Source organism: Petromyzon marinus, chromosome 54 (assembly GCF_048934315.1).
Source record: "Petromyzon marinus isolate PM22_M1 ecotype Great Lakes invasive population chromosome 54, UKy_Petmar_22M1.pri1.0, whole genome shotgun sequence".
Taxonomy (NCBI): domain Eukaryota; kingdom Metazoa; phylum Chordata; class Hyperoartia; order Petromyzontiformes; family Petromyzontidae; genus Petromyzon; species Petromyzon marinus.
This window is the reverse complement of record NC_133720.1, coordinates 2,717,159-2,741,211: the sequence shown is the minus strand read 5'-3', so window position 1 is coordinate 2,741,211 and position 24,053 is coordinate 2,717,159. Positions and strand designations below refer to the sequence as shown.

Here is a 24,053-nt window from a genome sequence, read left to right as displayed (position 1 = left end):
CTCATCGATACTTTCACTCATGTTGAGGACTCGGTCTAGCAGACTGTCCCATCCACGCTGCGTTTAACCGCCACGCTGCAGGCCACAACAACACACTCATCCACTAACATCTAACTCAACCCACCCACTCACCTACTCATTCATTCAACCCACTCACTCACAACACCGGAGGTCACAACACCGTACTTTTCTGCTTCGCTCTGCCATTGTCTCTTACCCCCACAGCATTACGTAACCTCGCTCCAAATTCGTGGAACGCGTTACGCTTTTATCTATTACAAAATCAAGTGCTGTTTGTTGGTGGCCACTTTACGTTTTTGGCCTTCGTGCTTTGTGGTCAGAGACCTTGATAAAAAAATATATTTATTTTTTATTTGACCAGGTAAGGCCCGCCCCGATGAGCTATATAGCTTTTTTTCAGAAGCGACCTGGCCACAAATCATAGCTAAACGAAGTGGCTCATCGCGTGGACATTTATAGCAGCCAAATACTCTAAACGCACGTTTCTAAATGTGGAGTTAAAAACCAGAGTACCCAGAGAAAAATCCATGCGACCCCGGGGAGAGAGACACGCAAACTCCAAATATACAGGTGTCAGGGTCAGGATCGAGCCCGCAACCTCCTGCATAGCAGGCGAGGTAGCTAACATCTCGCCACCGTGGCACCCATATATAGATTGTCCTGAAAATTCGGCTGCCCCATAAACAATTATGATCAATCTGAAAAGATCACACAACTACTGTTGACACTAAATAAACAAAGGTCTGCTCCAATACAAGAGAACAAAATAGCAATTGGGGGTCCATTAGCTGACATGGGCCGTCAGGGATAAAAACATTATTTCCAGCGGTGTGTCGTTATTAAGCAGGCGATAACCATGCATCGGTGTTGGCCTTCTGCGTTTCACGATTATTACGACACACTGCATTCAAAAGGTTATCCTCCCAGTTTAACTTGATAGAAATTATTGTAATTACGCCTCCCCCCCCCCCCCCCCCCCCGTGACATTTCAACGACGCCGTGCGACGTTCAGCTCACCGAGCCTCCCAACGGAAGGCGGACGTGCGCGGCGCGCCTATTTTTCCTCCCCCCCCCCCCCCCCCCACGGCTGTAAACCAAACGAATCACAACCTCCCCCCCCTAGTCGGCCGAGCCTCTCAGCTTCCCGACGAGGCTCCGGACGGCAAAGCGGTTTTCGTTTCCCTTGCGAGCGGCGTCGCGACTCAAGCGGGACAGCGAACATCACCGAGCGCGGCGACGGCTACGGCCGTCGCCCGCCAAAAGCGCGAGTCGGTCGTGGCGAGCCCAGACGAGCGAGTCTGAATGAAGCCGCGACGTACTCTGTGTGTGTGTGTGTGTATGTGCGTCGGGATGATATCACCGACTGACGATACTCACCTGATGTTGTGGACGCCGCGTGCCACGGATACTCAGGAAGTAAAAACTAAGCCTCTCTGGTACCTAGTGGTGCTGAAAGGGGATTGGGTTAGAGGCAGGGAAATTGAAGGGGTTTGGAGGGAGAAATACAACATGGAAAGAGCGGGGAAACGGAGGATGACTGACAGGGAGGTCAGTTGAGATCGGTTAAGGAAAGTGGAATGTGATTGGCTGGAGGGAGAGTGGGTCAAGGAACCTTCGAGAAAGGGGGCTTAAGGGATATATAAGGGTGGGGGGAAATAAAGACTACTACTGTTGATGACCGCTGTGTTGCCTGTCACTACATACTGTCTGTGTATATATACACTGTATGTATATATACTGTAAGTATAAAAAGATTCACGGAGTTCACCGATTGGCTGATCCAACAACAGCAATGTCTGGCTCTCTTCACACGCCGACCAGTAAATGATGCGTGAACCCCGGCTTTCGTCCACGCAGATTAAGACGTCGACTAAATCAATAAAAAATAAAGCGACGAAAGTGACGTCGGGGAAAGCTTTCAACCCGACGTCACCCCTCTGCCGAGACTAACTTCGGCCCGAATAGCGCATCTCCGTTCGGAGAGAGAGAGAGCGAGACAGCGCGTGGGAGACGGCCCTGCCGAAGTTTGTCGTCAAATCCCGCTGCGGGCAGCCAAACCCATCCGTCCGAAATAAAACTGCCGATGGCTGCGTTAACCGTCGGCGTACGTTGCCTACTCGCTTCGCAGGCGGACGGGCGTTTAAGAGATACCGCGGACGTTCGGGGAATAGAAAAGGAACGCCCCGAGCGTGCGTGTGCCAGCCACAACCGTGGGTCCAGCTTTTGGCGATTTTGAGGAAAAAAAAAAACAGCGGCAGAAGCATCGCTTCCAACTGCAGAACTTAAACAGGGGCCTCCAGAAAAAAAATAGTCTTGAGACTCAACGATGTTTTTTTTTTTCCCGAGGTAAATAAATGTTATCATTATCATCATGAAGCTTCAAGTGTTATCAAAGCAAACGTAAAATAAAAGGGTGTAAATATATCAAAGGCGCAATTGTTCCTCGAGTGAGGCTTAGACAACTAATTTTAATGTCATGGCAAGGAACTGTGCATCAGCTATTCACTGCTTTTATTTTACTTTCTGAATGAAACATGTTGTTTTTCCTTCATATTTTCGCGGAACGGCTTAGGCGCGATTATTTATCGCAGATGCACTGACAAAGCGATGAAAAGCAAAGTGCAATTTGAATATGAAAGCGTTTCAATGCGCGATCGTTTTTATTTATCGTGTACCTTCCTTCGCTTTTGATTTATCTGGGACGCCCTCGCTCTCGAGCTCAGGACAAGATTTGGCCGACGGCCAAACTCAGTGCGTGCATTTTTTTTTATTAACCTCGAACTATAACTCCGCAACGCAGATAATCACGTCAGAGGAGCCCAGCCTCTACGCTCCAGGGGCAATGCAAAAAAGTGGGGATAAATCACACGGCTGGCGTGCGTGGATTCTGCAGATGCATTTTAACAAATTCATTTGGAGGTTATTAATATGCATGAGCAGGTAGCCCGATAGGCAGCTCTGAGGGCAAAACTTGTTTTGTGTATTTGCAAAATATTGCGCAGGAGTAATATTTTTTATTTTGTTATCTATATCAATTAGGCCGGTTTTTTGTTTCAACAGGGTAGGGTCCTCTTTAGCGACACAACGCTCAAACAAAAGTCGTCTTCGTAATTGAAGCTTGTTTACAAGATCAGGATCAGAATATTTATTTATCCCGGAGGAATCCGATGTATCATAGCCGCCCGCCCCCCACTGCCACCCAGACCATCGTCACCCCACCCATCCATCCACCGCCCGTTACGAACACCCACAAGACACGACGGTAATGCACTCATATCTTTTTCACCTGCGTTGGAAAGTTGTCAAAAACAACAACAACAACAACAGTTGCCCTTGGCGCGAGTTGAGTTGGTCAAAGACGAGACTGAAACGTGGAAACCGCCCACGACATCGCCACCGAGATAAAATCAGACACCCGACGAGATCAGCGTTCGGTGGATCTTCCCGTATATTGAAACGCCCCCCCCCCTCCACCGCCCTTTTTTGATTGGCTAATTATCCCCAGAGGCCGCCCGTGATCGTGCTGGAAAGACCAGGTGGTGGTGCGCCTGTGCCGAGGAGAGACCGGCGATCCGGGGAGCCACAGTTGATGCCGCTGGCGGGGGACAGGGCAGGATGGAAGAAGGCCTTGGTGGAGGTGCTGCCCCCCGTGACCCAGTTCAGTTCGAAGAAGCGGGCCGATATCGATTGATTGATAATTATCTGCGTGATCGGCGTTTTGCTCGCGGTCCGCTTTTATCGCGTTACAGCACAATTAATAAGGGACTAAACGATGTTTTATTTGACCAGGTAAGGCCCACTCAGCTATATAGCTCTTTTTTTCAGAAGCGACCGGGCCACGAACGATGGCTAAACGAAAGTGGATTATTATCACGTGGGCATATACTCTAAATGCACGTTGATTCCAAATGTCCCGGAGGAAAAAATCCGCGCGGCCACAGGGAGAGAGAGAGAGAGACTTGCAAACTCCAATTATACAGGCATCAAGGTCGGGATCAAACCCACGACCTCCTGCAGAGCAGGCAAGGCGGTTAACATCTCGTCACCTGGGTGCCCTGGCCGGGCCACAAACAGAACGAACACAGGGTCGCGTGTGGCGCCGGCGCTGCATACTGAACGCACGCCACCCGTGATCAATGACGGAGCCTTAACCTTCCGCTATTTGCAGATCCGTCTCAATCTCTGAGCCGCGCGCCAAACGCAATTACTATTTTAACTGCAAAGTTACGGGAAAAGGGGAAGAGAGAAAAAATGTAAACTAAATAGAAATCGAGCCGAGGATAAAGTGTCGCCCAATCACCGAACCTCCGTTATGAAATCGATCCATTCCCAGTGGAAATGGTCGCAGTGGCTCAGAGGGGGAATCGTGATATTTTTTCCGGATGCTGAGCCAGCATTTGCGGGGGGGGGGGGGGGGCGGGGGGATGAGTGTCCGAGAAAAACTATGATTTTCTCAAATCGTCGCGCACGGCAGATGCGGCGACCTCCGAGACAAATGGGAAAAAAACTTTTTTTAAATAAAAAAAGGCAAAAAGAACGTGAACAAAACTTCGTACCGTGCTCAATTTGACTAAATTCCTCTTCGTCTTCTTCGTCGTCGTCTTCTGCAGCTTCTTCTTCGTAGTCTTCATCTTCTTCGTCCTCTTCTTCTTCTTCATCTTCGTCGTCTTCTTCTTCTTCGTCTTCATCATCGTCTTAGTCTTCATCTTCTTCATCATCTTCTTCATCCTCTTCTTCTTCATCTTCGTCGTCTTCTTCTTCTTCATCTTCGTCGCCGTCTTCATCATCTTCTTAGTCTTAATCTTCTTCATCATCTTCTTCGTCCTCTTCTTCTTCATCTTCGTCGCCGTCTTCATCATCTTCTTAGTCTTAATCTTCTTCATCGTCTTCTTCGTCGTCTTCTTCACAGTGCGGGTCAATGAAATGGCGGTGGCAGCCCAGGGCTGCTTCGGATACGACCCCGCCACTCACTGCTGTTGCCCCTCGCTGATGAGCGTGGGGGTGTAAGATGCGGATCTTCCCGCACAGTCCACCTGCGACGGCGCGCGCCATCGCCATCGCCACGGCAACCGGACGACGCTCACCGAAATCAGGGTGACAACAAACGGCAACTTCAACGATGCCAAAGCGCCCCGCGCCCTCACGGCCACTGCCGAGAGATCAGTCGGCCCAACCTTACACACGCGGATAAAATTCGAATTACATAACAACACGGTTGGCCACGTACGATGCGAAAGAAGTTCAACATACATCCTTAGGCCGCGGCTGCAACTCAAACTCGACGGGTTTCAAGCACGGTGCGCTCACCACTGTGCCAACGCTCCCCATTATTATTAATCCTATTATTACATTCACATTTGCTCCAACGAAGGAGAAGCACCTGCGGTAATGTGCGTGGTGTTGACACGCAACGCGCAAAGGAGGGCGAGCGTCACACTTGCGCGAGCGCGCGAGAACTATTTTTAACGCTGCCGCAGCACTCTGGCTCAGGCAGGTGGGCAGGCATGAATACCCATGACAAGGGCTGGCTTCAAATCCCACGCCTACCACTGATTGACGCACAGCATCATCGAGAGCAACCTCTCAATAGAAGGCTGCGCTTTAAAAAATATTTTCATCTTTTTTTTTTTAAAGATGAAAATATAACTTGAGGCGTGCAAGGGCAGCCTTTGTGCGTTTTTGTGCGCCTAATCTAAAAATGAAAGATCCTCGCGTCTCTGTCGCCAGCTCCAGGTGCTCAATTTCAAGCCGCGCCAAATTGTCGGGGTGGAGGGGGGTGAGGGGGAGGGTTGAGGAGGATGGGGCCTTATCACCAGAACAAAGATTTGAATAGAGGCCTGGGTCATCGCAGCGAGATCAGAGCCTGCGATGCGGGGCCACAGCCGCCCACACATGACAGGGGCGACGAAAACTGGCGGCCAAAAATCACGGAAACACGAGCAGGCAGAGGAGACAGAGAGGAGAGGAGACAGAGAGGAGGTAGAGAGGAGACAGAGAGGAGAGGAGACAGAGAGGAGACAGAGAGGAGAGGAGACAGAGAGGAGACAGAGAGGAGAGGAGACAGAGAGGAGACAGAGAGGAGACAGAGAGGAGGTAGAGAGGAGACAGAGAGGAGACAGAGAGACGGCAGAGAAGAGACAGAGAGGAGGCAGAGAGACGGCAGAGAGGAGGCAGAGAGGAGGCAGAGAGGAGGCAGAGAGGAGACAGAGAGGAGGCAGAGAGGAGACAGAGAGGAGACAGAGAGGAGGCAGAGAGGAGACAGAGAGGAGGCAGAGAGGAGGCAGAGAGGAGGCAGAGAGGAGGTAGAGAGGAGGCAGAGAGGAGACAGAGAGGAGACAAAGAGGAGACAGAGAGGAGACAGAGAGGAGACAGAGAGGAGACAGAGAGGAGGCAGAGAGGAGACAGAGAGGAGACAGAGAGGAGACAGAGAGGAGACAGAGAGGAGACAGAGAGGAGACAGAGAGGAGGTAGAGAGGAGGCAGAGAGGAGGCAGAGAGGAGACAGAGAGGAGGCAGAGAGGAGGCAGAGAGGAGGCAGAGAGGAGGCAGAGAGGAGGCAGAGAGGAGACAGAGAGGAGACAGAGAGGAGACAGAGAGACGGCAGAGAGGAGGCAGAGAGGAGGCAGAGAGGAGGCAGAGAGGAGACAGAGAGGAGGCAGAGAGGAGACAGAGAGGAGACAGAGAGGAGGCAGAGAGGAGACAGAGAGGAGACAGAGAGGAGACAGAGAGACGGCAGAGAGGAGGCAGAGAGGAGGCAGAGAGGAGGCAGAGAGGCGGCAGAGAGGAGACAGAGAGGCGGCAGAGAGGAGGCAGAGAGGCGGCAGAGAGGAGACAGAGAGGAGACAGAGGAGGCAGAGAGGAGACAGAGAGAGGAGACAGAGAGAGGAGACAGAGAGGAGACAGAGAGGAGGCAGAGAGGAGACAGAGAGGAGACAGAGAGGCGGCAGAGAGGAGACAGAGAGGAGAGACGAGGAGAAATAAAATCAGAATCGAAGCTCCGCTTGGTTTGCGGCCGAGATTCACGGGCAAAGAAAGCATTTAAGCGAACAAGACAGTGAACAACAAGACAGTGAACAACAATTCGCCAGACGGAACGACTCTGCCGGGGGTCAAGGCGGAAGACGTTCGGGTCGGAGGAGCCCCATGCGATGGGATGCTTCGGAGCAGTGGGAGGCAATCGACAAATAATAATAATAAAAAAAAACTATTCGTGATATTGTGGAGACGCGACGCGCCGTGGGAGCCGCCGGGCGGGCGAGCGGGAGGGCACCCCCAGGGAAGCGATTTTCCTCTTCGCCCGTCGGCCGTGGAGACGCACACTGTGCCCGGACTCTCGTGCCGTGGCCACGAGTCCCGACGCACGGGTGCCCATCTGAACCGTCGTCCGTCCGCACGCCCGCCCGCGCTGTTTAGCTCAGCGCACCGCGCTACGAACCGCAACCGACGGCCAGAGTTCGATTCTCGCTCGCGGAACAACAACGGTGGAAAATGTTCGAACCGAAATTGGGTCTTCCGCTAGGTCGACTCAGCCCCAAATGAGTACCTGGTGCGGTGTGTAAACATCGCCGCTCGGGAGACAAAGGCGGCCCGGGCGTGGTGCTGGCCACCTACCCCCCTCGTGTGCCGTGCCGGCCTTCATAGGTGGTGCTCGCTAACAGCACTTGCCCCTACAGTGTGTTAAAGCTATACGGGGGAGCTTTGTCTTTTTTGCAGGTGTGTGCATGTTTGTGTGTGCGTGAGCGTGTGCGTGTGAGTGTGCGTGTGAGTGCATGTGAGTGTGCGTGTGAGTGTGCGGTAATGTAGCAGTTAGCGCGCTGCACTATGAACCCAGCGACCCGAGTTCAATTCCCGCTCACGGCGAACACCGGTGACGATTATTTGAACCGGTCCTGGGCCTGCCCTAGGTCGACTCAGCCTCAAATGAGTACCCAGTGCAGTGTGTAAAACATCGCCACTGGGGAGACAAAGGCGGTCGGGCGCGGTGCTGGCCATCCACCCCCCTCGTGTGCCGTTCCGGCTTTCATAGGTGCTGCTCGCCAACAGCACTTGCCCCTACAGTCTGTCAAGGCTACACGGGGGATCTTTGCCTTTCGCGTGCGTGCGTGCGTGCGTGCGTGAGTGCGTGTGCCACTGACTGGCCGAGCAGCTGCTGCACGAGGGGAAGGTTCCCGCAGGCGGCGGCTGCGTGCAGCGGGGTCCAGCCCTCCGAGTCGCGGGGGTTCACGTTCGCCCGGTGCACCAGCAGCAGCGCCACCACCTCGGAGTAGTCATCGATGCAGCACTGCCGGCGGGCGGGCGGGCGGGCGGGCGGGCGGGCAGGGGGGCACACGGCGGAAACACACGGCGGGAGACGCCGCTCAGCGACGCTGCGGATCAAACACCCCCCCCCCCCCCCCCCCACCTTCCCCCGCGTCGTCATTCGCAGGGCGGTCCCGGACCCGGGGGGGGGGGGGGAGATCGGCGTTTTCGTCGTCGTCCATCAGCGTGGAAGAGTAGGCCAAATACCATCCTACGGAGCTCCGTCCAGCGGAGGGACGCTCGCCTAGTGGCAGCGGCGTGAGTACCCGCAGGGATGGCGTTCGTCGATCCACTGCTGGATGAACCCATCCTCAAGCCACGGCCCACATCGTCACCAGCCATGGTCGATCCACTGCTGGATGGAGGCCTCCCCAAGCCGCTGACAACTACCTCCCGATCCTGCGACGTAGAAATCCACCCGGCACCGCTCCGTCCCCTCGGTGGGGCGCTCCCCGTTCCGTTACCATGCCTAACTCTGCCACGCCGTTGAAGGCGGCCGGGCGCGGCGTCTGCGACAGCTCCGTCTCATTGGCGTGCCGTGCCGGCCTTCATAGGTGCTCGCTAACAGCACTCGCCCCCAACAGTCTATGTAAGCTACAGGGAGGAACGGTGGGGGGGGGGGGATATTTGTAATTTCATATCTGCACATATTTGTATAGCCGTGTGCGTTCATGTGCCAGACGTGTATGTTTGTATATGAGGGGTGCGCGCGTGCGTGCGTGTGTGCCTGTGCATGCGACCGTGTGTGTGTGTGTGTGCGCTAAAAATATCCACCACCGATGATGGACCATCTGTCGGCTCCTGAACGCAGATGTCCCCCTCTTGGGGCAGCAGTTTACCGCTTTTGTCACCGTCACTCTCAAGTCAAAGGAGCGCACCCCCACTAAGATTTCTCTCAACGCATTGGTTCACAAAAAGAGTGTAAGTGTCTTCTTTGGTTCTTTCGGTAAAGTCACGTAGAATGAGAATAAAATAATAAAATAACACAATAAAATTCTCACGACGTTTCGGCCACAACGCAAGCGGCCGTCTTCAGGTGAAAGGTAGTGAAGTGGAAGGTCTGTACCTTCCACCTGAAGATGGCCGCTTGCGTTGTGGCCGAAACGTCGTGAGAATTTTATTGTGTTATTTTATTATTTTATTCTCATTCTACGTGACTTTACCGAAAGAACCAAAGAAGATGAATCCTTGCAGTCACGAAAGCTTTAAATCGAGAGTGTAAGTGGTTTCCTCCTCAAATCAGCATCGACACGCTCGCTGCTCATCATCTCATTCACAGCCCTGAAAAAGTGGTGGAAATTCCACGTTCCTATGGCCCACCGAGTTTATCCATAGCACATCCACCAGTGACTTCCCCATGATGCGGTATTCTAAAACTAAGCGAAAAACATGTTTATTTTTTTTTATTTTACCAGGTAAGGCCCACTGAGCTATGTAGCTCTTTTTCAGAAGTGACCTGGCCACAAATGATAGCCCAATGAAGTGGCTTATCATCATGTGGAAATTTATAGCAGCGAGACACTTTTAGTTTTTTTCGGTAAAGTCACGTATAAATAAAAAAATAATAAAATAACAATAGCGTACGAAGTTTCGGTTGCAACACAAGCAGCCATCATCAGGTACAGAAGAGCTAAATTTACGATAGAGAGGAAACACATAACCCCAGATGTATATACAGACACCCAAGTAGGGGGGAACTAACACAGATACAACAGGGTACAACAGAGAGAGAAGCATACCAAACAATCAGGGTTTAGCAAAATTTGGAAACCATATAAAGCAACACAGACGGTCGGTCAAAACACAATTAACGCATAGTCTGGTTGATTACGCTATTTCAAAGATTGTTAAATTGCAAGTTAAGTATGAAATTTAAAATACAGACCGCGCACACACACATAGACATCCAAGTAGAGTGAACCAGCACAGACACGCACACAGTGAAGTCGCCTTAAATAGGCAGAGAAGGTGAGGCTGAGAGACAATGGGACAAATTAGCATGAGGTATGCATGGAGCAAAGGGGGCGCGGCAGCACACACTCGGAAACACCAAGGCCCACACACAGGCAGAGACAGCACAGAGACACAAATCCAAGCCAAGACACAAAGGCAGATGCACAAGCAGAGACAACACAAAGACACAGACCTCATACCTCCCCGTAGAGGTGGTTCAGACTTCATTCGAAGCTTTCGTGACTGCAAGAATTACTCTTTGTTTTTTTTCGGTAAAGTCACGTATAAATAAAAAATAACAAATAACTATATATTTTTTTATACGTGACTTTACCGAAAAAAACAAAGAGTAATTCTTGCAGTCACGAAAGCTTCGAATCAAGTCAGCAAGATACTCTAAACGCATGTTTCTAAATGCGGAGGGAAGAAACCGGAGGACCCGGAGAAAAATCCACGTGACCAGGGGGAGAGAGCCACGCAAACTCCAAATATAGAGCAGGCGTCAAGGGGTCGGGATCAAACCCACGACTTCCTGCGTACCAGGTGACCTCAGAGGGATGATGGGCAGTGGTTCCCATTCTGTGGTCCACACGGCCGTCGGAAGTAGTCCATGGAACTGTTGCAGACATTGCGATTTCAATTTTTTTTTAAATATATATAGGTTTCATCGGTGCATGGTGGTGACAAATTAATCTTCAGTGGTTTACGAAAAACCGTGGCTCAAAGAAAGGTTGCGAACCAATGGGCCTAGACAATGAGAACCGAAATAATCTGTCGGAGGAATCGTCGAAGGGTTCTTAACCCTTTCCCTTTGCGATGACGCACGTGTTACATCGTCGTTCGTCTTCAGGTTGGAAGACGCACCGAGGCTCCCACAAGGCCATGCGGGAGGGCGTGTGTAACAACCAGCATCAGCAGGCAACAGCCAACTCTGGCTGTCGCCCGATGAGGCTGAATTGGCATGTTTTATTTACGTGACAAATCCTACTAATTGCCTGCGCCGGGTAAAGTCACGTTGAAGGGAAACAATAAAATAATAAAATATATATAAAACAATAAAAATTCTCACGACGTTTCGACCATAACACAAACGGTCGTCATCAGGCAACAGCCAACTCTGATGACGACCGTTTGTGTTATGGTCGAAACGTCGTGAGAATTTTTCATTGTTTTATATATATATTTTATTGTTTCCCTTCAACGTGACTTTACCGAAAGAGCTAAGAATATGAATTACTGCAGTCACGAAAGCTTTAAATCAAAACATTTATACTTGCGCGATCTAACCCAAAAAAAAACCTCTATCATGGATAATGTTGGTCGCGAAAGCCTCCTGCGAATTAAACTTGAGACAGCTTGGTGCCAGCTATCGTCGAGTCGCGGTTTTGTCGCTACAGTTCTCCGCGGTGAGCAACAACGTCTTTAAAAACAACGGCACCTCTCTCAATGAAATTGACGCCGAGCCGCTCGCGTGTTCCCCAGAATCATCGGTGAACGGGGACACCCGCCCACCCTGCCACTTGCAGACGTCTCGCTGAACGGGAAAGGGTTAACGGCCGCCGGTGAGAAGAGAAGGAATGGAGAAGCGGCTGCAAAATCGCATGATTTAAACACTCCCGACCAACCTTCGTCATTAACAAACACTGCCCTCTGACTGAACGATAAGCCGCATCGTAATCTAATGTCTTGGGTGATGACCCATTTTCGGGAGGCGGCAGTGCTCCGAAGCAGATCTTAAATTAATTAAAACTACCACCACCACCATTGATTTTTCCATCAGCGTAATCGCCACCGTCACAGATACTCATTACCATCAGCGGGCGCTTATGAAAGAGCATTTATGAGACCACAATTATTTATCAATTGCTCGCTACACCGCACGTCTCAGCGCGGCCAGTTCGCTCTCACAGTGGTGGCGCTACGCGTGAGCAGGACTCGGCAAAAGCTCAGGGACCCCGAGAGGGGCATCGGCGTGTGCCGAATGTCCGCCGGTTCCGTCAACATTCGCGTGTCATCGCACCGCGTTCCACCGCACCTCCATCTTACACCTCTCTCACCTCCCCACCCACGCACCTGTGCCCTCTGTATCGCTCATTCCTCTCGTCCACGCATCCGTGTGGCACTGTCAACGGCTATTCCACATTTGTACGCGTCCACGTATCCGACGCCTCTCATGGCATCCCGATACACCTCCGTTGTGCGAACCTCTTCTGTCGTGTCACTACATCCTTTTTTCATTTCACGAGGAGTTTGTAAAACACAAATGAAAAAAACGTGACAAATTTTCCCCATCGGAGGTGGGGGCGGGTGGAGGTGGTGGACGTGGCGGCCAACACATCTGCAGCATTCCCTCGCTGTTCACGAACTTCCGATATCCGCGATTTTGGCTCTCCGCAAATCGCATCTCGATCAATGCATCGAGAGAGCGATAGAGAAAGTAATGAGATCAATTGGTGAGGTAATTTTCACGTATTTGAGAGCAATTTTTTTCGCATTCAAGGTAATTCATTAAAAATATAGCTTTTCTTAAGCCAATGTCATTCTCCGCGAAATTTGCTATTTACTTGCATCTCCGAAACAGATCACATAATGAGGGAATGCTGTACGAGTTAAAATAAATCATTTGTGCCGAGGGTCCCCGGATGAGCCCACATGACCTTTGCACTCCCAACCCCACAGCGCGCTCGCGATTACACGCGGAGGCGCGAACACTGTCGCCTCTGTGACAGCGCCGAGGCGATGGCGTTGGTGCCACCATCGACGGTGTCCGTGCCGTCATCAATGCCGTTGGCGCCTCCGCTTGCTTCGGCACCCTCCCCGCGAGAGGCTACATCTCTCTCCCCGCGTTCTGCGTTGTGTAAATTTGGAACATCCAATTAAAGCAATCAACCTCATCGCAGAGTGTAGTGTGCGCGCATGAGAGACGCGCTTCGGAATTTATTCTTTGGGGGTGTTGGGATTTTCAGGCCCGATTTAGGATGTTTTCCCCTATTTTCGGACTTAAATTAATGCATCTGCTTTGGTTCTTTCGGTAAGGTCACGTAGAATGAGAATAACATAATAAATTGATAAAATAAAATAACACAATAATATTCTCACGACGTTTCGGCCACAACACAAGCGGCCTTCATCAGGTGAAGGGGACGAGACTGTCTGGAGGACAGCGCTGGAGTGAGAAAGCCACGCTGAGATCACGACCTTTAAGCTGTGTGAGAAGAAACAAAGCGCCTTAAGAGTCGCGGCATCTCTTAAAGGTCGTGATCTCAGCGAGGCTTTCTCACTCCAGCGCTGTCCTACCAGACAGTCTCGTCCCCTTCACCTGATGAAGGCCGCTTGTGTTGTGGCCGAAACGTCGTGAGAATATTATTGTGTTATTTTATTTTATCAATTTATTCTTTTATTCTCATTCTACGTGGTGACTTTACCGAAAGAACCAAAGAAGATGAATCCTTGCAGTCACGAAAGCTTTAAATCGAAATTTTAATTAATGAAATTTGCATACCTCTTGGTGTTATATTATCGCAGAAGATTGTAAAACGTTAATAATAATAATAAAAATGATTTGCAGAATTCGTAATCCAAGTAATAAACAAAAGCGCTATTTGTAAAGCAATTATTTTAAAGTAAACATCGTAATATTTTTTTGGATTTAAGCCAAAGCACGTTCCGCGTTGTCAAAACGGTGTCATGTGATGACAATTTTGGCGGGAAAAGCACATAAGTGATGCCATTGAAGTGACGTCACTTCCTGCGAGTGTCTGGTGATTTTGTCAGTGTAAGTATCAGGTGATTGGTGACTGTCTGGTGAGTGTTTTCTAACTGGTGAGTTTGAATGTTTGGGAACTGGTGAAAGTGCGCAAAGTCGTGAGTGTCAGCTGAGTGGTGGGGGTCTGGCTGGTGAGTGTGAAATATCTGGTTAGAGGCGAGTGCTTACTAGTGAGTGCGAGTCTCGGGGTGGAGGAGGCTCGTGAAGGACACCGCTACTGGTCAGTTGGAGACAGTCGCCCTCCAACAACAACGGAGGGCCGAGGAGTGACGCTCACAACAATGAGCGGAGCGCCGGGCAGTTAAAATACAGCAAGCCGGCAAAGCAGTGGGGCACAGCTGATGCATCTGCCCAGTGATCTCAGTGAGTCAGCCCACGGCACCTGCTGGGTCTGTCCCGTGACCTCCTGTCAGCCAGCCTTCGACACTTCACGTGGCCTCAAGGTGGCACCTGGCCTGGCACAGGCAACGTGGCGATGTCACCATCACTTAGTGTGCGAATAGCAGGTATTGGTATTGGAGGGTCAGTTGAGTGATGAGTGTTACCTCACCTTGTTTGAAGGTTGGGCTGCCCTGCAGTTTCAGCTTTATTGGGGTTCGTTATGTTTAACTGTCGTGGGAAGGGCCTGAGCTGGAGTCTGCAATCGCAGCAAGAACGCGGGGTCATGGGTGGAGCTGGGGAGTGGTTGATGGCTGATAAGGGAGGGTTTGACTTAAGCGAGAGGGTCCATGGACTTGTGACAATCCAGACAATGACCCAAAACAACAAAAAACACATTTGAGACAAAGTTTTTTGGGATTAATTACTTGCATTTTTAAAAAGTACATGTCATCGACTTTTCACAGAATACATGAGATTTAGTTTTCAGGCCACTATACAAGTAAAAATGTAAATGATCGATGAATCTTAACTAAATTCCACGAGGAATACCGCACCATATGGCGCTCGGGCATTCAAATGCTCTTGGCTTTCGACCAATAAACAGGGGCTTCATTTCCATGGGGGGAACCGCGGTAATTTTTAAAGTCAGACGTGTATTCTTTTCTGCACCGTGCTCCGAGATGCATTCATTGATGTCAAATGTACTCTGTAAAATAACGTTCTGGATATTTGGGTGCACGTTCACCATCGTTCATAAATCTTCATCGTCATCATCGTCGTCAGCCATGATCAACCAACTGCCCGCTGAAGGCCTCCCTCCCCAAGCCGTTGCCGTCCGTCACGGTCCTGTGACGCCGCGATCCATCTCACTGCCGCGCACGAGCCGATCTCATCGCGCCGCCCACACGCTGCGACCCTCTCGGGCGCTCGCTCACGTGCTCTCTGTCTTTCTCTCGTTCTCTCTCTGGCTCTCTCTCTGTCTCTATCTTGCTCGCTCTCTGGCTCTCTCTTGCTCGCTTTGTCGCTCTGACTCACTTTGTCTCTGGCTCTATCTCTCTGTCTCTAGCTTGCTCGCTCTCTGGCTCTCTCTCTCTCTCTTGCTAGCTCTGTCGCTCTGACTCTTGCTCTCTCGCTCTGACTCTCACTCTCTCTGTCTCTGGCTCTCGTTCTCTCTCTCTGGCTCTCTCACTCTGTCTCTAGCTTGCTCGCTCTCTGGCTCTCTCTCTCTTGCTAGCTCTGTCGCTCTGACTCTTGCTCTCTCGCTCTGACTCTCACTCTCTCTGTCTCTGGCTCTCGTTCTCTCTCTCTGGCTCTCTCTCTGTCTCTCTGTCTCTATCTTGCTCGCTCTCTGGCTCTCTCTCTCTCTTGCTCGCTCTGTCGCTCTGACTCTCACTCTGTCTCTGGCTCTCGTTCTCTCTCTCTGGCTCTCTCACTCTGTCTCTAGCTTGCTCGCTCTCTGGCTCTCTCTCTCTTGCTAGCTCTGTCGCTCTGACTCTTGCTCTCTCGCTCTGACTCTCACTCTCTCTGTCTCTGGCTCTCGTTCTCTCTCTCTGGCTCTCTCTCTGTCTCTATCTTGCTCGCTCTCTGGCTCTCTCTCTCTCTTGCTCGCTCTGTCGCTCTGACTCTCACTCTGTCTCTGGCTCTCGTTCTCTCTCTCTGGCTCTCTCTCTGTCTCTAGCTTGCTCGCTCTCTGTCTCTCTCTCTTGCTAGCTCTGTCGCTCTGACTATTGCTCTCTCGCTCTGACTCTCACTCTCTCTGTCTCTGGCTCTCGTTCTCTCTCTCTGGCTCTCTCACTCTGTCTCTAGCTTGCTCGCTCTCTGGCTCTCTCTCTCTTGCTAGCTCTGTCGCTCTGACTCTTGCTCTCTCGCTCTGACTCTCACTCTCTCTGTCTCTGGCTCTCGTTCTCTCTCTCTGGCTCTCTCTCTGTCTCTCTGTCTCTATCTTGCTCGCTCTCTGGCTCTCTCTCTCTCTTGCTCGCTCTGTCGCTCTGACTCTCACTCTGTCTCTGGCTCTCGTTCTCTCTCTCTGGCTCTCTCGCTCTGTCTCTAGCTTGCTCGCTCTATGGCTCTTGCTCGCTCTCTCGATCTGACTCTCGCTCTCTCTGTCTCTCATTCTCTCTCTCTGGCTCTCGTTCTCTCTGTCTCTCGTTCTCTCCCTCTGGCTCTCTCTCTCTCTCTCGCTCTGACTCTCGTTCTCTCTCTCTGGCTCTCGCTCTCTCTCTCTCCCTCTTGCTCGCACTCCTTTTGACTACCGGTCAGTCACTGGGCCATCATCACGACGAGTGATCCCATCCTGCCCAAGCCCACTACGTGACTGAGATGGCCGTGATTGTAAGGAATCATGATTGTGACTAAGATTGTAACCTGGGATCTCTGTACCATGTAACATCTGTACCGTTATAGAGGTTTTTTTTTTGGGTTAAGATTGCGTAAATATAAATGTGTCATTAAAACCGGCCACCACCCAACACAGCCAATTAGTAAGTTTGTCACGTAAACAAAACGTGCCAATTTGTTATTATAGCCACTTCCGCACCCTCGTCGTGGAGGTTCCCCTCCGATCTAATTTCTCGCATTAACATAACTAGCCCCGCCCACTTCGTTTATGACCCTTGGGCTACACCCATTTTAAACCTTTAAAACTGTCTCTGCCTCAGCAGCTTTCCTCTCTTTTTTCTTCCTGATGACGACCGCTTGCGTTGCCATCGAAACGTCGTAGCTTTTTGTAATTTTTTGGTTCTTTTCTTTGAACCTATTTACGTGACTTTACCGAAAGACCCAAAGAATATGAATTTGTTATTAGTTCAGCACGCCGGTGTGTTGGAGAGTAAACCCACTACAACATTTACAATTGGAGTACCGTGACGTTTCGCCGGTAATTTACAACCAGCATCATCAGGCAATAGCCAGAATTGTCGGGTGGCGGCGGGTTTATAGACACATTTATATTTACACAATCCACCCCCAAAAAAAACCTCTATTAAGGGTCGCGAAAGCCCCATTACTACTACGTGTTAATCTGCACCTTCGTTGCAGGCCCTCCTAATAGCTCATCGGGCTCTTCCTGCCTAAATAAATACCGCACCACCAAATTAGCAGGTATGGTGCGAAAGAAGTTCGACATACGTACAGAGCCAACGGGCGAGCTCATAATTACAGCCAGGGCATCACTGTGCACCCGTGGTACAACTGCCGGTTACGTGCCGAAAATAAAAAAAAGTCGTTTCGTTAGTTTTTTTGAGCTTCGATTTAGCGTTTGCAATTCGTTACGTCACATAAAAAAAACCTGGAACTGCAATAGCTAAAAGTTGAATAATAATTACCTTTATTTTTGCAAGACGCCTTCCACTAAATGCCTCAAGGCATCGTCAGGCAAAAAGACACTCCACTGATGAAGGGAAGGAAAGTAATTAATGGGAAGGAAAGTAATTAATGTGAGCCAACGGTGAACGAGGTGGCATAGAGAGTTCCTGAAAGAGGCGTGGTTAAGGGCTGAGCAAGAGAGGGAACAGCCGCGGTGTTGCCTGGAACCGTCGGGAACATTCTGGACGGAGGGCGCGGCCGAGGGTGGAGCCAGGCCGCGCCGAGAGGGATAAAAGGGAGGCCCCGATCACAGATCCGGGCTGTCTGCAGGTGAAGTGTAACCCAAGTGCTACGTCTTCGTCCCCGTCTTCGACATTGTGGGTCAGGCAGCTCGTTGGCTGCTCTGACCCGATTGTAGTTATCTCATATGCGAGAGAAATAAGTGTATTGTGGTCATATGCGTAACAAGAGTGAGAATAGATGTATTTAGTCCCGTGTGTAACGGTGTTGCGTAAAGTGTATAATAAACGTTGCTGCGACCTAAATAGTGTCTCTGAATGACTCACTACACAAACAAAGGGACGGACTCTGGGATTCCTATCTTAACACTGCCAAAATATCATCATCATCCCTCAACAATTTCAAACATAGCCTACGGATCAGCCCGATGGGGGGTAGCATGTAAGCCCTCTGGGGTTTCCAACCTCACCTGCATCACCTTTTTACCTTGACGGTTTATTATCCGCACTGTTCGTCTTTCACCCGTCTTTTTTGTGAGAGTAATATAAAACAAATATAGAAAATAACCCACTCCAAGTGTGCTTTCCCATCAACTCTCAATTATTCCCCCCAACGCACCTCCGATTAGCACGCGTTGGCCAACGTGCGGCACGAGAGAAGTTCAACGTACGGACGCGTGCGTGCACACACACACACACAGCCTTGTGGAGTGGAGCAGAAGTTTTTGGAGTTTGCTCCGGAGGGCACTTTCATTTTGTAATTCGACATTAAAAGGCTTAGCACTCTAAATAAAACGCATATGCAAATGAGAACGTGACAAAATGTTTTTCTATCAGGGGTTCATTTACAGGGTAGTAGGGGAGGTGGAAGTGGAAAAAACCCGCCGGCCTTCTGACAGAGCGGCACTCACCACTCCCCTCGAATGAGCAAAAATTAATTTCTCGCCCCACCCCCCCCCGTAAGTCGTTAAATTAAAAGTAGTTGCCGTACCTAATTACCGTAAGGTTTTGAAGGTGTAACCGCGACGCGTTAGCCTTTGGCGATTCACAAATTACCTTGTCGGCGGTTAATCTCCTCCCGCAGACAGCAAAAAAAAAACAATATGCCCTTTTCTCGTTACAAAGACCGCATTTTTTTTCTTTGAAAGGCCGATAGTGGGTATCTGAGCAATGCAGCAAGGCTGCGCGGTTATTTTTTTTTTTATATTTATTTATAGCTACGTATTTATTTAATCTGGAAGGCGAGGGGAGGGGGGAGGGGGGGGGGGGCGGCCGACGTTTTGTGATTTCCCTCGCGGCCGAGCGACGCGCCACGCCGGACACACGCGCGCATGCGACGGTGCTCGCTGGCGACGCGGAGGGCGCCGGCTCCCCACGCAAGCCGTGTCGAAACGGCTTTAACACGTGGCCGATATCATTCATAATCAAGGTTTTTGGGTGAGATCACGGAAGTATGAACGTTGTGTCCTAACCCTCCACCACCCGACAAAGCCGGTGAGGTTTGTCGCTTCAGCCCACCGGTCTTAAATCCGCCCCACCACCCGCCACGCACCCCCCCCCCCCCCCCTCCTCCTTACCAAAAACCCCCCCACCCCACCTACGCCCCCCGGTCACCCGACGGTACAAATGGGTCCGCCGCAGGTCGCGAATCGGAAGGTTGGGTGCGCTGGGGAATGATGCGTGCTGTTACATCGCAGGAGCATTGTGGGTGGTTCACGACGGGCTTTAGGAGGCCTTCATTCAGCAGCGGTTTTGACCATGGCCGACGATGATGACGACGACGATAGCAGCCAACGGGGATGAATTACGGTAAACGACAGAAGATAAATAAGGCTGCAAAGGTGGGGCCCCCAGGGCAAAATGTATAGAAAAATAAAAGTCAGAGAAAAATAAAAGTCAGCAAAATGAAACGAAACTCAGAAAAATGGAACGTTGGATGCCGCGATTGGAACGCGAGTAGAAACGTGCACACAGAGCACGGTGGAAGTCCACGCTTCGGATCTGCACTGAGAGACATGAAAGGGGGGGGGGGGGGGGCACACGTGGGGCACAGGAGATCCGTTCAAAAACGTAAAGCGGGCTTGGGCCAGACCCGCCACTGACAGGGGGACGATGGCCAGCGTTCCGAGACGAACTTTGGAGGGGCGGCCAAGGAGGAAGCACGCCCAAGAGGGCGTCCAACGCGAGGGCGGGGCGATGAAATCGGCGAGCGCATTCAGCGGGGCGACATCGTCCGTTGCATCGTGAGAGCGAGGGAGACGGCGACGGCTTGACAGCCACGATAAATGCAGCCCCACGTCATCCATCGTCAGCTCTCAAAAGTCCTGCGATACGACAGTACATCTCACTCCCCGAACGCAAGCCGATCTAATTTCTCCGATCATATTTCTCAGATCGTATTTCTCCGATCTCATTGCTCCGATCTCATTGCTCCAATCACATTGCTCCGATCTCATTGCTCCAATCACATTGCTCCGATCTCATTGCTCCGATCTTATTGCTCCAGTCCTGGGATGCGATGATCCATCTCATTCCCGCACAACGGGCCGATCTCATTGTTCCATCTCCGCGATGGTCATCCTACAAAGTGAATCCGCTCCTTTATTATCCCTACTTCTGTATTAATATTCGTGAATTACATGTCGGAGTTTTGTTGATGATGATAATGGCCCGGAGTAGATTTTTGGTTTACAAAGCCATGCTTTCCTGTCCAATGACTGTCTGTTATTGACTTTTATCAACTGAAGAAAATACTTTGTACAAAACGAGATCAGAGTCCATTACTTCTCTTGCGGCAAAGGGATTTAGGATTTATTCACCAATTAGTTTTGTGGACAAAACACGAGTTTATCATCAATGCCACCGAGATGCGAATCACACTCGGTGTTTAATTTATTTATCCAGCTGATTCCGCTGGCTGCTGATTTATTTATTTAGTCACCTGTACATTTCGCGGTGCAAAAAAAAAACAGCGGCGAGCTCAACGCCGCCGGAAGGGTCGGCAAAAAATAAAATCGATGAACAAAACTGTTGATGGAGCGAGCGGCAGTCAAGGGAGGCAGGCGGTCTCGCGCTAAAAACAAGACAACCTCGGGGAGCGGAGACGAGACGCGATGGGACGGGTCGTGCTTTAGTCATCAAGGGGCCCTGCCTGACGATAGCGATGGTGACAAATGCGGTTACGTCGGCGGCGCGATTGCTAAAAATAAATCTACCTTTGGCCTTACATTCTTGGACGGAAGCAACAATGGCTTGCTGCTTAAGGATTGCCGCTCAATAGATTACAACGTCCGCGTTGTAACTCCAGTGTTATCCTCGCAGCGGCAGCGGCAGCAGCTGCTTTCAGTTGGCCGTCGAACAAAGACGGCGGTCACCGCATCGCGCGGCGCTTTCAGATGCGCTTCTGCGGCCGTCTGGAACGATCTTCCTTCCGATATTAGAAAGCCACTGTGAAGCTACGTCGTGCATAGATAGGCTACTGGACAAAATCAAAGTGCAAACTTCTTTACAAACATCGTGGGGAAAACTAAACTAAAACTTTTTTTATTTTACCAGGTAAGGCCCACTGAGCTATACAGCTCTTTTTCAGAAGTGACCTGGCCACAAATGATAGCTCAAACGAAGTGGCTTATCGCGTGAATTTATTTTTTAATAGCAGCCAAACACTGACTGTGGAAGGAAAAACCGGAGAATCTGGAGACGGATTTACACGACCATAGAAAGAGACACGCAAACTCTAAATACACAGCAGACGTCTGGGCCGGGATCGAACCCACGATCTCCTGCATACCAGGCGAGGTAGTTAACATCTCGCCACCGTGGCGCCCCGATGCTTCACCGCGCTTCAGGAGTGGCCGAATGCTACGCAGGAGACTCAAGAAAGGCGTGACCGCGTCGGGAAATGGCCGGGGTGGTGAACAAGGGTGCAGACGCTGCTAATCAGCCGCGACGGAGAAACGTTGACGGTCGTTTACGCGACGCTGCGCCATGCGTTCAAATATTGCAGTGCGAGCGAGCGATAGAGCGAGCAATAGAGCGAGCGCGAAAAACACGGCTGAAAACCGGCGCCGATGCGTTTAAGGGAATGTGTATTTTCGGAAATAATCAAGAGTAAGGTCATTTTGGCCCGAATTCTAATTCTAGTAAAGTGAGGCGCGTGCTCTCATGAAGGTTATTAATGTCTTAAGGCAAGCGGCGGCCGCTATGTCCAGGATATTATCTGCGAATTTGATTTATTACAACACATCACGCTTAGACTAATAATAACGCCTCGGCGCGGTATGGAAATGAACTGTCGGGAGCCATCCAAGCGGGTGCGAAAATGTGAAATTATTCCTGAGATTCTCATTACAAACTAAAATAATGTAAATAGCATTTAGATTGCAATCGGCAGGAGAACGTCACGCGTCGCGTTTTTTGTTGTTTTCTTTTCCCCCCCGAACAAGTCGCTCACGGCTGTCTCTTCCACAGCCGCAGGCAAAACCTCTCCGCGCTCGGAACTCCAGCATTCTATCTCCACGATATCACCACGCGTATCACGACTGCCTCGTTCTCTCTCCACGCTATCACCACGCGTATCACGACTGCCTCGTTTCCTCTCCACGATATCACTACGCGTATCACGACTGCCTCGTTCTCTCTCCACGATATCACCACGCGTATCACGACTGCCTCGTTCTATCTCCACGATATCACCACGCGTATCACGACTCCCTCATTCTATCTCCACGATATCACCACGCGTATCACGACTGCCTCGTTCTCTCTCCACGCTATCACCACGCGTATCACGACTGCCTCGTTCTATCTCCACGATATCACCACGCGTATCACGACTGCCTCGTTCTATCTCCACGCTATCACCACGCGTATCACGACTCCCTCGTTCTATCTCCACGATATCACCACGCGTATCAAGACTGCCTCGTTCTCTCTCCACGATATCACCACACGTATCACGACTGCCTCGTTCTATCTCCACGATATCACCATGCGTATCACGACTGCCTCGTTCTATCTCCATGATATCACCACGCGTATCACGACTGCCTCGTTCTATCTCCACGATATCACCACGCGTATCACGACTGCCTCGTTCTCTCTCCGCAATTTCGCCGTACGTCTCCGAAAATTATTTTTTTGTTGTTGATTCCATCTCCCGGTAACGTCAGAATCAGAATCGGAATATTACACTGGAGGAATCTGGGTGTCTGGTGAGGCCGGAGGAGGTGCTGACGGGCTAGACGAGTTGTCTCCACTCATTTTCAGAGGGTGCGAGCCCACTTTCGCCGATAAGACATCAACAGTGTGAGAGCCGCCTTACATTTGAAACCATTGTTGGGAGATAATGGGGGGCGTTTTAACTGTTGTGTACTGTCGGGGGCCGCACGTGTAAGGGGACGCACTAAAGGCCACCAGGGGCTGCCAATGGCCCACGAGCCTTGCAATGAAGAACGCGATATCGCCGTACGCCTCCGGCGTACGCTGTGTTGTTTCCATCTCCCGGTATTTGTACAACGTCAGAATCGGAATCAGAATATTTACCTATATCGGAAGAATCCGATGAGCTACAAAGCTCTTTTTCACACAGATGTCCAGTAGGACGTCGACGGCAGGCGTCAAACGTAGGGGGCTGATGCAGGAGCGCATTTCCCCCGGCCTTTGCTTCCATTTAATCTTCGGCAGAACGACCAAAACCTCCATCGCCATTGCCACCGTGGTTAATGTCCCCATGACTTTGCTCATTGATTCCTCTGCCCATGGTGAGGACTCGCTCTCGATCAGACCGACTGTTTTGCCTCACCCGTACTGTGCTGAACAAACCCCACACTTGCAGGTCACAACAACGCACTCACTCACCCCACCCACATCTGACTCACTGTTACACCCACTCATTCATTCATTCACCCACCCACTCACTCACCACACTGCAGGTCACATCACTTCCCTTTCGGCTTCTTGCCTCGCACTCCTCCTCTCTTAGAACCTCGCTCAGTTCAGGAAACCAACGGACGCTCATCTTTTACACATTCAACGGTGCTGTTCGTTGCTGGCCGCTCGGCACATCGGGCCTCCCGACCCCGTGCGGTCAGT

At 50.8% G+C, this 24,053-nt stretch overlaps 1 protein-coding gene across 1 annotated transcript in view; it reads right to left on the bottom strand.

Annotated features, from left to right (window-relative positions):
• Positions 1-24,053, bottom strand: part of LOC116954098 (protein phosphatase 1 regulatory subunit 16A-like) — a 160,271-nt gene that overhangs the window by 51,164 nt on the left and 85,054 nt on the right. Inside the window, exon 4 of the mRNA XM_032974531.2 lies at positions 8,156-8,301. Within this exon, the coding sequence (XP_032830422.2) occupies positions 8,156-8,301 (146 nt within the window). The remainder of the gene's footprint in view (positions 1-8,155; positions 8,302-24,053) is intronic.